This window comes from Haliaeetus leucocephalus, unplaced genomic scaffold, assembly GCF_000737465.1.
Source record: "Haliaeetus leucocephalus isolate CR32 unplaced genomic scaffold, Haliaeetus_leucocephalus-4.0 Scaffold450, whole genome shotgun sequence".
In the NCBI taxonomy this organism is placed as follows: domain Eukaryota; kingdom Metazoa; phylum Chordata; class Aves; order Accipitriformes; family Accipitridae; genus Haliaeetus; species Haliaeetus leucocephalus.
Window position 1 is genome coordinate 838,896 of NW_010972886.1, and position 15,729 is coordinate 854,624.

At 35.2% G+C, this 15,729-nt stretch overlaps 1 protein-coding gene across 2 annotated transcripts in view; it reads right to left on the reverse strand.

Moving 5' to 3' along the window:
• Positions 1-475: 475 nt before the first annotated feature.
• The window catches only part of VTA1 (vesicle (multivesicular body) trafficking 1), a 40,366-nt gene continuing 25,112 nt past the window's right edge, over positions 476-15,729 (reverse strand). The window contains exons 6-8 of one of the 2 annotated variants that reach the window (XM_010574614.1): positions 9,775-9,948; positions 7,852-7,932; positions 476-634 (exon numbers count right to left, since the gene is read on the reverse strand). In XM_010574614.1, the coding sequence (XP_010572916.1) occupies positions 489-634; positions 7,852-7,932; positions 9,775-9,948 (401 nt within the window). In that variant the 3' untranslated portion in view covers positions 476-488. Of the gene's footprint in view, positions 635-7,851; positions 7,933-9,774; positions 9,952-15,729 lie in introns of both variants that reach the window. The other variant, XM_010574613.1, reaches the window with a different exon arrangement.

Below are 15,729 nucleotides of genomic sequence, written 5' to 3' on the forward strand. Positions count from 1 at the left end.
AAAAAGTCCTTCCCATGTGGATCTGTCAGCCTTCTCACATGCTCTCATTTCAGGAGGAAAGCGCTAATCTTAGTTACCATTTTAAAGCTATTATACTTATTAAATAACTGTTTGAAATAATAAAATCAGAGTAAGAATTTTAACAGAATATTCTTATGCTCAAGTTTTTTACAGATTCAGCATTTTCCCGTTCCGATAATCTAAATATTGCAAGATGAATTCTAACTCTTGAGCAGTGTTCACAGTACTTTCTTCAGTATTTTGCTTACATCAAGCCACTGCATTCGTATGTTTCTAGCTCCACTGTTTGTAAAATGAAAACAGAGATTCCTACTGTACCATTAATTGCTAATCTGACACTGAAACAGTGATTTCATTGTCATGGATGACGGGATTGAGAACCTCTGTGTAACTCCACTCCCCTAACAGGTACAGTAATAAGCTGTTAGTTCTTTAGGCAAAAGACGTGAATCTATTGGATAAAGGCTTCATTCTCTGCCTGTAATCAGTAACTTGAGGGCCTTCTGTAGATTCTGCACAGCAGTGCTCACATCTTCATATTGCAAAGCACTGCCAGCATATTTGCAATATTTTTGAGCTCTGGCAAAGTCCTCTGGAGTCAAACGGACTTCCCCTGCAAAAACATAAGTATTACAAAGTTACTATAAAGGAAATCTGAGGCTTCCTTTCACATGATTTCTGTGTTTTACTTGTATCTGCAGTATTATTATGAAAACCAGGGTAATATTTGTGGTAATATTACAAAGACCAAGCTACGGTGTTTCTTCTGTTCACTATTCTTTCCATTCACATAATGCTTAACATCTTTGCTGCTGGCATTTGAAAAACATAAGAAGACCTTTCTAAACACTGGTATTTGTATGACACAGTGCCTTTCAAAAGTAAGTCAACACCTTTGAGAAAGAGCTGCTCTTCATCTAAGGCAGCAAAGGAGAGCTTTTTAATGACAGTAAGTTAACTGTAATCATATTACAACCTGCAAGAAACAAGGACAGTGTTTTTTGTGTTTACAGTATAGTTACTTTGCTCTCTTCTTCAGGAATAATACATAGATAGAAACTGTTCCTTCTTCACTGGAATAACTTTTCAGAATGTAGAAGCATTTCCCACTGGCCTGTTTTTGCACATTTTATATTTCTGTTTTATCCAAGTAATGTTTATGTTTCCAATTTTATGTACAGAAAACAAGACTGAACCATTAAATGTGCCCATTTTTGTAATACTGGAGAACACTAGCAAAAAAAATATTCTCATCATATAGTATAAAACAATTAACTTTTATTTATTTATTTATTTATTAACCAGAATATTTTCTTGACATAAATCAAACCATTGGGAATTCTGTAACACTCAAATGCATGCACTCAGTCTTCTACAAAGCATAGTAGGGACTTATGCCCTAACTGGCAGAAGATTTGATATGTGAATAGAATCACTGATGGGTGCATAAAGCACAGTTATGTTACTGTCCCTCCTACCACCCACAAAATCACGGGGAGTTTTAAGGCTAATCCCATGCCATTCTAATAACCTATGGATAAATTATAAAACCTTTACTCATGTTCTTTCAGAACAACTTAACTTGTAAAAGACTGATTTTTATGGACATGGATAAAAACCATATGCAATACTAAAGAACTATGTATTTATTTTACAGCATTTTATAAGCAAGGAACAGATCTCACAGATTAAGAAAAATACATTTTAAAATGCACTATAGATATTATACAAAAATTGGTTAAACACATATTTAGCTGTACAGCTTCCTAATTTTAAGCAAGGACATGAATATACTTAAATCTATTTTTTATGGGACAATTTCAGTTAGCTGGATCCCCTTCTTTCAAAATAAAACTGTTAGCAATACTGTGAGAATGTTTACTGAAGAATCTCAGTGCTTATCAGAAAATGTCTATTATATTTGCTTTTCCTTTCCCCAATCTTATTATTTAAGAACAGCTTTTGAACAAATAAAACGGAAAACCTGGAAATATTAAAAACTAGACTGGTCTGCTGGTTTTCAGAACAACCCTATACCAATAAAAAGCAGAAGGGTAAGTGCTCTTAAGATTAATTTTATCGATTTTTAAAATATACTCTAGAAGTCTACTTATTTTCCCTTCAATAAATAAATATAGACACAAAATAACTGTTGAATATTGAGGCACATGACAACTTGGTGGACTTATCATTGCAACGTATATTAGCTTACTGCTGAGTAAGTGAAGCCACATTAAATCTCTTAAAATACATACACATGTGAGTAAATACTGGTGAGGGAGTGCATAAACACAGGCACACACTTAGGTTATTTTGTAACCTGAATAAAGTCACAGACTAAAAGCAGCTAGGGTCAATCTGCGACCACATTACTGAACATCATTAAGAAATTAAAAAGACCAAGTTCCCCTCAAAGTGGCTTTATGCTATGATGCCAAAAGAAACTACAAAAATCATTCTTTAAAAACTGGCCAAGGCATCAGTCCAGTATTCAACTAATTTATTGGAAGGAAGCCTAAATTCACCAGTCTAATCTTATTTTTACAGTATGAGCTCTATTAATGTTTTGCTGGCATAAAGCCTTATTTATTATGAAATCTACTTCAGATGCTATTATGACATAACTTGAGGGAAAAAAATTAACCATTTTAAATTTATAAACCAAAGTTTACACAGTAAGGGTGTTGATCTTTTGATGTGCTCAGTGGCCTCAGCTCCTATTGAAGTCAGCACCTCACAATGGGCAAGCAGAACAGAAATAAACCAGCTCTGTGTTCTTGAGTTTTCAAAATAATGTGAAACTTAACTATAATGTCTGTACTTACATCAAAGGTGTAACCACAAAAGTTAGTAACTGACTTCAATTTAAATATTCTAAGGGTTAGGCAGCTTTGGAGAAAAGGAAAGCAGCTTTGCAGAAAAGCACCTGCGGGTCCTGGTGGACATCAATTTATCCACAAGCCAACAACCTGCCCTTGCAGCAAAGAGGGCTAATGGCATCCTGGGCTGCATTAGGACGAGTGTTGCCAGCAGGTGGAGGGATGTGATCCTTCCCCTTCATTCAGCACTAGTGAGGCCACACCTGGAGTGCTGTGGCCAGTTCTGAATTTCTCAGTACTGTAGAGAGACTGACATCCTGGAGAGAGTCCAGCGAAGGGCCACAAAGATGATTAAGGGATTGGAAGACCTCTCATATGAGGAGAGGCTGAGGGACCTGGGACTGTTCAGCCTGGAGAAGAGAAGGCTCAGGGGTATCTTATCAAATGTATATAAATACCTGAAGGGAGGGTGCATAGAGGATGGAGCCAGGCTCTTTTCAGTGGTGCCCAGTGAGAGGACCAGAGGTGGTAGGCACAAACTGAAACACAGGAGGTCCCCTCTGAACACGAGGAAACACTTTTTACTGTGAGGCTGACCGAGCACTGGCACAGGTTGCCCAGAAATGTTGCGGAGTGTCCATCCTTGGAAAGATTCAAAAGCTGTCTTTTGAATTAACAATGCCATTTTTTCTCAAACTTCTTCCTTCAGTGCTGCAAATTAAACCATGGGGAGAGTGCAGGGGCAGGGAGAGACACAAAGGACATGGTCCTGAGCAACCTGTTTTACAGGACCCTTGCTTGAGCAGAGGGGTTGGATGAGATGACCTCCAGCAGTCCCTTCCAATCTCAACCATCCTGTGATTCTGAGCTCTAAAAAAACCCAACAACATTGAGATGGGAAAAGTATACTGTGTGTATCCTGAAACAGACCTGCTTCTGTGTTAATCTGAAATTATTAGCACAATAGTTATATTTATTACTGAAACCTGAGAGACATATGGAATCTGTAACAAGCAGCATGATTCTTTTAGTTTACAAGGAACACAAAGTAAAAACCGAAAGGCAATTTGACTAGAGATGCTGAAGATCATGCTGGGAAAAAAAACAGTTTTAGAATGAAAATAATGTATATTTTACATGATGTATCCGCTTCTCCCTTGTAGCCTTTTCTAGCCATTGGATGTTTTTCCTTTTTATGAAGTTGCCCAAATACAAGGCAGCTGATTTAAGAACATTTTAATAATGCAACTTGGTGTATAAAAACAGAGATGGCAAAGGTAACTGAAATGATTTTTGAAACAAGATGCTCTTTTTTCCCATTAAAGCACTTAAGATATTAAAAATATAAATCCTCAAAGATTTCTTCTTAAGATCATGAAAACATGTAAAATGTCAAACTATTATTTCTACTTTGTGTGTAGAAAATCAAACATTATTATACACACAACTAGAATGGACAAATTGTTTCTCTATACTATGCCACCTGTGGAAGGGAGCATATAGTAACGTAATAAGACTTTATAAAAACTGCGTAGCACAACCATGAATGCATTTAGTGTTAGCAAAATCTAGGGGTAATAAATTTTTTAAGCAAACTACACCAGAGAAGTGCACGCACACATTATACAAAGTTGCTGTGTAGCTGCTCTACATTCTGTTGTCAGAGGCATTAACCAATGCTTAATTGCATAAGCTTTGACACTTACAAAAGTCAATGTTAAACTCTGAAACCTGTTCCCACAGGACAGGAAAATTATTGAAGGATTCATGCTGACTAAAATCAAAGGAATACTGTTACTTTAACTTAATATTCTTTTGATAAAATATTTTACTCTTCTCCACCAAAAGTTTCTCTCCCATCATAGCATTAATCAAATTGCTTCTGCCATGTTATGAGAAGGAAAGAAAATATATAATTTATTTTAAAAATATACATTTGATCTTACTACCAGAAAGAGTCTTGCAGGAATATGTGGAATATCCTGTTTGGCTATGCCTCTACTAGTACATTCAACAGTGCCAGGGAATGCGTCGCAGCACTCAAACTTCACTGTCTACACTGTCAAACTGCTGGAACAGACTCCAGTATGGTTTTGGCCCATGCAAACTAGCACTTTCCCAAACAATTCCTGGGCATGACTTGTGGTCAGAACAGGCTAGAGACCATTCAGGATTGGCAGCCTTCACAAACTACCTTGTTTAGAAGGTTTAAAAGTTTAATAGTATGGATGTAAGTGGTTCTGTGCCAGCTGTTCTCTGTCAAATATTTACAGGCATGTTTAATTTATTAGTATAGACACAGACATCGTGTCTAAATCGTGGAGCAAGTGTACTTTGCACTGTGCTAGCTCTATGGATCTACTGGAGGGCAACACTGTTCCCTTCTTCCCATCCAAAGGAAACTTCAATTCCATACCAATGGTGCACATACCAAGGTCTAACCTCAGTACACAGCCAGGATCTAGCCTGAATATATATGTATTGCAAATCAGGAACGGGGGAGGGCTCCTGGGTCCTACAGTTTACTATGTCTGTTGTGAGATACAAGCATTTCTAAATCTACTTACAGGTCAGGAAACAAGGCTACTGTGGAACAGAGTACTGTTGGCATAAAAAGGACTCCTCAGCAGCATGAGGAGAAGAATGATATCTGCCATTATTCTTACACATACAGCTGAAGGGAGGATGTTTTGGGTAATGACCAGGCATGAGTGACAGGATGGTGACAGTCAAGGACAAACACTTTCCATTGCTCTCAAGCTTCTTAATTCTATTCATACAAACAAAATTCTTACTGTATGTCTGCTGACTGACATATCCCTTATGCCCTCTCAAACTCATGCATAATTTACAGTGTATTTTCTAAGCTTTCAGAACCAAGGATCTGTATGAGCTGTATCACCTCTTCTGGTGCACTTTTGCAAAACTCCCTCATAAGAATGTAACACTTTAAGCTGTTACAAGACACAAACATGTAGTGACACAACAGATGTGCAGAGGAGGAACGCAGGCATGCAAATACTCAGGTTAGATCAAGTGAGAGATTCATCACTGTGCTTAGCAAGGGTCTTAATCTCTTAATTACACAACAGTAGTTATTATGAATTCTCACAAACACAGGGTATCTTAATTTACTCAATTCCTTTTTATTTATATTTATGTACTTATTAAATCAGGTTATCACAAGTAAGTGGCTAAAGGGAGCAATGCACTGATACTATCCAGATACCAAATAACGGAACTTCTAATACTTAATGAAGAATTAAACTTTAAATCAAAATTATGACATTTTTGACAACTAGAATTAAACATTCAAACCAAGACACAATGATGACTAAAATTTTCAGAGTAGTTATCCAAAAACCTATTAGAATGACTGTCTAGAGGACCATGATATGCTGGTTAAATATGAAAGCTTTGCTGCCAAACAACCCAAAATCTACTTTCCAACTAGCAGTTACTACAGTAAAGCTTAAGTAAAGCCTTCAGCTGTTTTGGTTAAGGAGCTACTGAAACCCCCACAACAGCCCCCAAAACTCAAAAACTATCACCCAGTTTAAACGGTTCAGCTACAAGTCTGAGGTATTGTTTTCAGTAAAATGAGTTCACTGTCACACGAGACATTACAGTAATATGCCAGACAAACAATAAGATGTGCCTTTTGTTCTTTAAGAGAATACTAAAGGTTAATATGTCTCTATCAAAGGTAAATTTTGTTATTTTTACCTTTTTAAGACATCTTCTACAAAAATGGCTCCTAATATTAAGATGGACACATCCTTGAGCATTCTTATGACAGCAGATGAAAATCAAGCTAAACACTGAATTCCTATTATAGCATTCAAAAATGCTTTTTCAGTAAAGCTGGTATTTTAACATAGACACCCTCTTCAGCAACATAATAAACTAAAATATCTAACTAAATATTTGTAAGTTACAATATACAAGAATATATACCTATCTAAACTCGGTAGTCTTAATAGGCAAAATCTGACTGTATCTAGTACTGGAACTTAAAACATCAATGACGTATACTATCAGCTTTCCCTGGTGAGGATAAACTATAGGTAGAATGTGAAGAGACTTCATACCAGGACTTCTAGACATCCTCCTCACTCAACATCCACATTACACTGCCAACAAAAATCTGATTATTACAAAGGGATGCAAATTACCTTTTTATTACCTCTATTCCAGACAGAAAAATTCCTAGAAAACACTTAATAATTTGTCCAAATGCACATCAGTGTTCAAACTAGTATCTAGGATGATTCCAGCTTTATTGTCAGTCACTACTCTTTCACAGGCCACGGTTTCCCTATGGTTAAGTATTTGTGTGTGCACTTCAAAGCATGATATATGCAAGCAGACATAAAATCCATGTAATATAGGTTATCAGTGATTTTAACATCAAAGACAGACGCCATTTTAAAAGATAAAAGCCTTGATTAAATGGTACATCAGAATGACATCATTAGCAATACATTATAAATTATTTCATTTAATACAGATACTACTTATAATCAACAAGCACACATAATTATGCTGCAACAAAAAACACCATTGGAATGTCATGATTATTTAATGAAGTGAATAAATAACTTATGTACTGACCCTGTAGAAGAAATTTTAAGTAAAGGGAATGTGTATTGATTACCAAAAATATCATTTAGCAAAGGCCATCAGGAATATAGGCTTTGCTAAGTATATCACAACCTCACCTGAGAAGCAACAACATAAATATTAAAAAAGCCTAACGCAATGCTAGTTCACTGGTTCAAAAAAGTCAGATAGACAAACACTAAACATACACTGTAGCAAAGCTTTCAGAAACTATTAAAAACTCTTAGCAACACAATGCTTAGATGATGTCCATTATTTTTACAATTTCTGAATTAATAGTATTCAGATAATGATGTCATTACTTCTCAAACTTCTTCCTTCAGTGCAGGGTTAGACACACAGGACACAGCATGTCCATGTACAGACAATACAAACACCACCACCTTACCTGCAGACTGAGCACTGTAAAGGGAAGAATCGACTAGAGGAATATTCTGAGGAGCAGGCTGAATGGTGTTACTTGTCACTCCTGCAAATCAATGCAAAAATTGGACTTCGGTTATTTTTATCTATAGACTTTAAAAGTAAGCAAATGAAATAAGAAAACAGAACAGGTAAACCTAATGACTCCATGATTTTTAAATTAAGCAGCTGATAGCTTCCCAATTCTGAAAGTTTGTAACAAATAATTTTAAACCCCTCGCTTCAGACTATGGATGTTTTATAAAGTAATACAGAAGAATTTACAGACTGTCATTCATTTTATCAGTATAGTATTTCACAGAAATTTAATTTCGAGCATTAAAAAAAATAAGAAAGTACTAGTCCAAAAGACACTGGTTACCCTAGAGTACTGAGGATAACCTGCTAAAAAAGAGTAGGAATAAAATTTTATATTTGAAGTTTAAATTCTGCCATTTAATATCCGACAGAGTCTCCATTATTGTATTTTTAAAGTCCCATGCCTGCCATCTCACACTTGCAAACTATCTCCTTCCCAATTCCTTCAAAAACAATCAGTGAGAATAAAAAAACTAGCTAGATTTAAAAGGGAAATGGTGATACTAGAAGAAACAGCACTTTACAATGTGAAGCATTCTTGTATCTGCATGCACATTTTAGACACTCTCATTTGCCTTGATCCAAAACTGTACTTTTGCAGTATATCCAGAACATACCAGACTAACAGTTATTTCTACAACATCTGCTATGTAGGAAGATGGTATAATCACTTTTCTAAATTATCTGTTATTTCATGGAATGACTGATGGGGTTAAAACTATGTAATGCAAAGAATTCCATGTATTCCAACAAGGTACACTTTACATAATTTTCAGATCTGGTAAAAACGAAGAGCTAACATTTACCTAGGCTGCATGTAAAAAAACAACACTCTCCCCCTCCCAGACCCACCCCCCCCACCTATCTAAAGGATTTCCCTTTGATAAATCTGAAAAAATGAGCATCCTGAACTTTTCATAGGGTGAAGCATTTTTAAAATGAGAAAGTAAAAGAAAAGGAGAGGCTGTGGGACAAAAATATCTCATATGTTCTGTAATATAAAAATGTATCTGAACAATCAAATGATCATCAGGATTGAAATCAAGAGCTTTTAATTTGTTAGTCTTATTAAACATCATTATAAAAAGGTAACATGAGGTGAAAAAGTTGCATTCACAAATCATTTAACACAACTTTTTTTTTTTTTTTTTTTTTAATACCACAACTGGGAAGAACTTTGGATTTTTGAGAACTTGGGTTTGGTCCAAAAATGACACAGAATAAGAAGGATGCAGGAGCCAGTATGTTTAGCAGTAGGGACAAAATTTCCATTAATAATATTGTTTGAGGTCAATCACACTAAAGTACTTGCATGGGAAAAGGAGCATAAACCAAATAGAAGAAAAGTATGAACTGTACATCAGGCATGATTATTATAGTGTTGTTTTAACAGTTTCAACATTATATTTGATATGTTCCCACATAAAGAACAGCAGTCTATCTGCACAGGGAAAGCTAAATATGAAATGAAGTAATACAATTTCATCTATCAAGTGAAAGATTAAAATAGTGCTTTACAGTATAGATGTTGCAACACATGATTCTAGAGAAGAAAAAAACATTCTGTCTGCAGGAACACTCACCCTTTCAGTCCATATATCTCTTCTGGCAAAGTGCTCCAAAATATGAATTATGTATTTTAAAAACCATAAAAACATAAAAAAATATTGTTGATGGCATTTTTATGATGTTAATTTAGGAAGTTTCTTCTCCCATAGAATACCTGTACTATTTTAGTTTATGTAATGGAAAGAGGGCTAGAATTCATCTGTCAATAAAGCCATGAATTTTTTGGGTGTTTCAGACATACCTGTGTTATGAGGAACTTCAGCTGGAGTGTTGGCTGGTGCATGGGCACCTGGTGGTATATGTATGCCAGTGTAATTACTAGTTGGTATGTTGTTAGCTTCATACGTAGATGTTGATGTTGGTTGAGTCGTTCCACTATGGAGAGAAGATGACCCTGCTTCTTCCCTTTCAACATCTGCTAGGATGACACAGAACAGGAATTACTGCAACTCTTCTGTACAAACACTTGTAAACTTAGGCTTTCTTTTAAAACCTCCTTTCAAATTTTAGTTAGTAGAAAAGTTGCACCACAGTGTGACATAAAACATTTATCAACCCAAACCACCTACAGCTGATTTGACAAAGTAAAAAAGCAACAAAAGCAACTCACATACTTTCAAAGACCTCTTCTGTAAGAATAATGAGGTTCAATATATCCCATAGCATGTACAAAGAACATATATATTATTTTTCAATCTAGTCTTGTTCTTAAGGTTCTGGTCTAGTTTATTCAATGTTGCATTGAAGGCTAATGGTCCAATTTTAGTATGCTAATGACCCAGTTAATTTAGAACATGGTTGATTTCTGTTCCTTAATTTGAATTCAGTTCAACTTAAAAAAGCTAATTTTCTTTTGCAGTGTGTGTTCATCTGTATCAATAATGTCAGGTGGAATGAGCAGAGTTTGGGGAATGGCTTTGTTAACACCCAGCTCTTGAAAGGGAGCAAAGCGAATATGGGAGCACAAAACTTGTGTAAGTCTAGAGCTGGCAAAAGAGATGTTCTTTATGAAATCCATACTGATCTTCAACTATACAAGATTGTGCGTTATGCAAGCACCTCTACTGCTTAATAATTAAACAGTCTACTATTACAAATATTACTATCACAAATATCAGAATTTTTTTCCTATGTAAGGCTCTCTTCCAGAAAAAATTCAGGTACCTTTACTAAAAATGACTAGACACCTTCTAATTCACAATACTATTTACTACAAAAAAAGGCTATAATGTGGAGTAAAATCAGCAGTATTGTCATTAGGACATTTTTACTGGACTTTAATAAATACACAGTTAAAGAATATATTTTTGTTTTATATTGCAAAGTTGTAGTATTTTAGTTTCATTCAGAATATCAAAGTACTAATAAACAAATTTGCAAATCCCCCAAATCCACAGTCTAATACCAAGAAACTTTATTTAAAAGTATTAGAAGCAAAGTTCTGTCAGGTATGTCAAGCACTGCTTGCAAAATTTAATATAAAAACACAGAACATGGTAAAATTTTTGTATGTTACTCTTGTAAAAATTACTTTCACTTGCTGCAACCAGTAATTCAGGCTGTGGTTTTATGAGGCTATTCCTGACATGCAAACAAACATCTGGCAGATTTCTGGAAGGCAAAGGATATCTTAAGGTGCCAGATTTTTCCTTTGCTGTATTTTTTGCTAGTAACTCATACTGCAATATCATATGGCTAATACGCATGGAAGAAAAATTAAATGTGTTAAAACTGGCAAAAAAAAGTGAGATTCAAAAGCAAACACCGGATATTTTGCCTTTCAAATAATGACGTAATGATAGGAATAAGCCATTGGTTGACTGCGATACTTTTCAGTGGTTTTGGTGGTCATTAAAAAAATTGTTTTAAAACAGTTCCAGAAAATAAAATGTAGTTTAACAAAATCCCAGAGACTTACTATACATAAGATTAACGAAATAGTTATGCACAACACTTATGCTGTCTGAAGGTAAGGCTGCCCAAGTTTACTTGTAACACTGTTATTTATTATTTATAGCTTGGTCCAATTGTAGCCATAAAGTTGGATTTTCTATGTTGGGTGCCTGCCTGAAGCTAGTATTTTGGGAAAGCTGACGTAAAAAATTAAGCCACTTTTGAGACTGAGAGAGTGGGAGAAAACATGGTTTCATTATACTTAGTATCTCAACTAAGAGAAATTACCTGCAAGTTCTTGCCCAGACTTAAACCACTAATGCATTTATTCCTTTATTCTGCTCCTGCAGCATCCTGTTCCCCTTATCTGGCTCTTCAGTCCCATTCTGATTTCTCTCTCTCTGCACCAAGACTTCATATCCCATATCTGCAACCCCTTGCCCCATACTTGTGTCTGTCTTGCACTACCTCCCAACCTTCTCTCCAACACATTCCCAGTTTCAGCTTCAGACTTCCTCACCGCATAGTTCATGGTCTCTAGTCACTCCTTTAAAAGTGCAATGCTGTAGGCAACACTGGCCATGGAAGATAGGAACTCAAATGGTTCTGGCAATGTTATAAACAAAAAAACCCAACCAAAAAAAAAAAGCGTTAGAAGTGCTGACCACCCTTAATAACAGCGCCTGTAAGAGGCAAATTCACAAAAGGGCAATATACTTTTTAATCAGGTATATGTATAAAAAAATCTAGCTAAACTGTTTGATTTGCTCATTATGCAATTGGCAAATATTAAACTGTATTAAACATAAAAGTAGCTTTGTTTAAATTAACTTTTCTTAGGTGTTTAAAGTGCCCAAATGTCATCAACACATTGCAACTATTCTTTCTGCAAAGTAAATATTTAAAATATTCTTTATCAAAGATTAAAGTATTAGAACCATTTTGAGATATGCACTTGCAATATTTGTGAAGAGTTTTAACAGTAGTGCTAAACAAAAGGTTTTCAGGCTGCTCAAAAAGAATATTTAAGTCAACAAACTGTTTTTAAGTTCTGTGGTTCGAACATCCATAACATTATTGAAAAACAAATCTTTTCCAGGGAATGGGAATGAACACTTGAAAATTAGAGAATTAATTTCTCATAAAGCAGTAAAGCCCTAGAATTTAAAGTTCCTTGCAATTTGCTTAAGGATGCTGAAATACTAGGCTGTGAAACAGTGACACTATTGTTTCACATTCAGTTTCAGCTCCAGCTGAGTTTCTTGTCTTGGAACCTCATCAGCCTTTGTGCTTGGATCCCAGCATAATGAATCCATGTGCTCTTTAGATTTTCCTCAGAGCTACAGTATACCCAGACTATCTGTTTGTTTAAATTATTTTTTATTTATTGAAGGCAAGACTTCGTGGAATGAGGCTGATACCCCTGGCCCCTTAACCAAATGTCCAAAGATACTTTCATATAAATAGAGGATTCTCAAGGCTTAATGGTATTCCCTTGTCTAATGTAAGGAAGCACCAATTATGAGTTAACTTCAGCAGCCCAAAGCACTAAATTTAAAACTAGCAAAATTTTTATTTTTAAGGAGTCCAGACTCCCCCAATCCTCTGGACTCCTATTTTTAAGGAGTCCAGAGAATTAAAAAGGTAATCCATTCATTTTAATTTAAAAACATTATCTTTTTCTCATTCTGCTGTACTATTCCTCTTTAGCTTGAGATATTGCTAGAAGATGCACAATGTAAGGAACTATTGGAACACTGTTTTTTTAGAATATATAAATGTCTATTTTTTTTCCTACAACATTGAGAAATGGACTCAAAAATCCATCAACTTTTCATACACTGGTCTTTCTACTAGTTAGGACTATGAAGGTTTCCTGGAATTCTGTGATATAAATGTAGAATACATATCATATATTGCAATGAAAGTGGTGACATTTAATGTATTTTACTATGGCCATGCCATAACCATTTAGGAACTTTTTCATATTTGAAATTATACTTTTAATTTTTTTCCATTAGTATAAAATCTTGTTGGGGGACCTAGGGTTACTGCCAAGTGACCTTTATGTGTACTCTCAGACTTGTATTCCAACTGCATTAATAAATTACACATGTCATTTTAAGGTTTCCATGGTGGCATCCTGACAAAAGCATCCATAAATCCAACAGCAGAACTGCATAAAGCATGCCTATGTTACTGTAAAAACATCTCCAAGAGTTACAGTATGGTTCTCAAGAATCACAAAGAAAATAACAATTTGGAAAGAAATAGTAATTTGTCAAGCTACAGAGACCTAGTTTCACTCTGTTTAAACAGACTTTTTCCACTTGCAAGGAGAAGAAGAAAATGAGCAAGCAGAAAGGAATGGGGAAGGTTCAGTCATACATTCAAACAATGCTGCTTTTCTTCTTATGATGCACAAAGCAAGAATTCACACTTTTTTTAACTGATTCTTCTAATAAAAATAATTTGCATAAAATTTTTGTCTTGGTTGTGTAAAGCATTATGGGCACCTACTTTACAGAGTTAATATCCAAAAATAAATGTCAAAAAGTATTTTTCATTTAATTGCTCAGAAAATAAGAGTGTGAGAAATTCTCTTACTACATGAAATACAATTCAACAAAGATATTGCCAGATTATAGATATTGCAGGCTCCCCATCAATAAGGTGGTTAAAATTTTGGCTTACTCATCATTTGCATCCCTTTTAAGTTGCATGTACACATAACTTGGTGATGAAAGCAACAGCCTTCACCAATTCACACTACTGCTTGTAATGACCTGTCATGAATAGTAGGGATTTGAATAAAGTCTGAATTCTACTTTCCCTCCTACAACAGTTTCTTTTGCAGCCTTAAGCAAGTCAGTTACTTTTGCCTCCACATTAATAAAATGAAGAAAGAGTCTATTTATTGCTGCTGAGGAACAATTACTGTTTCTACACAAGCTGCATACACAGATTTTTAGCAAAAGCTCTGTAATCTTTGCTTAGAAATTCTATTTTTGCAATTGTTTAGAATTCATAATTCATTTCACATAATCAGGTGAGCTTTGTAAACATTACCACGCTATGAACCAGACCACTAAAGAGCACAATATTTAATTGGGCTATTCATTACATTCACTATAACAAAAGATTTTTTTCCCCACATATTGTCTTCTCCAGTAAATTATCAAACTGCTGTAATTTGACTTAGAAAGATGTGGTGATGTTTGCAGCTGGAATTGCATCATAAGTCTCTCTCGCTACAGCTGCACCGGCATTTAAGAAAACTGCCTTGAAAAAGACTGTATGTTGAAGAAGAAATTAGCTTGCTAATGCTTCACTTCAAATATAGCTGTGCCTAGATTGGAGCGTATTTTAGTGGGTAAGATAGCCATTCCAGTTAAGTCTGTAGGGCATCTTTAGGTAAGGAAAACATAACAACAAGAATACACTAGTAACTTGGAAATCAAATTGTATCCAACTCATTATTTGTTCAAAAATATTTGAATTTACTTACGTTGTAGTGTTTCTAGAGTGTTAATACCCAAACAGTATTTTATCCAGGAAAACTGCAAAGAAATTCTAATTGGCACCCAGGCTTTTAGACACTTTTGTTTACTTTTAACAAAATAAAGGCTAGCGATAAGCAGAGATACACACTCTCATGGTGATGATGTACTTTATAATTTTTTACTTTTTTTTTTTTTCCTAATAATTAATTCACATTTTCCTGGTTGCGACCTGTGTCCATCGCCTGTTGTCCATCACTATGCATGTCCAAGAAGAGTCTGGCTTAGATCTTCTCTACACTATCCCATTAGGTATAGTTTAAGACAGACCTTAGACCCACTTAACTTCACCTTATATGCCATGTTCTCCAGTTCACATTTGGAAGACAATAGAAAACCCTCATACTTCAAGCAATATACTACTTTCTAACAAAGGTGGGCTTGGAACGAGTAAGAATGCCTGTCTTCTACTTCCTCATACTTTGCTCACTGTCTGATAAAGGTGACAAGCTAGACAGTTTTTATTCATGCTACTTTGTCACTTTTTATCTTCTGCTGCACATTTGTCTTCTGCTAAAGAATCAGCTAGTGGCTGCCAAGTGGAATAGGATGCGACACCTTACTGGAAGGACCACCAGTTTAATCTTTCTATAAATAGTAGGTCATGCCCATCCTCCTCTTTCTTCACAAATAAACAGGAAAGAAGCTTCAAAATATGAGATTGTATGATGAAAAGATTGAGAACCAGAAGAGAAACCAGTTTTCTAATGTTTTGACATGTTTAAAATAAAACCAACATGCAG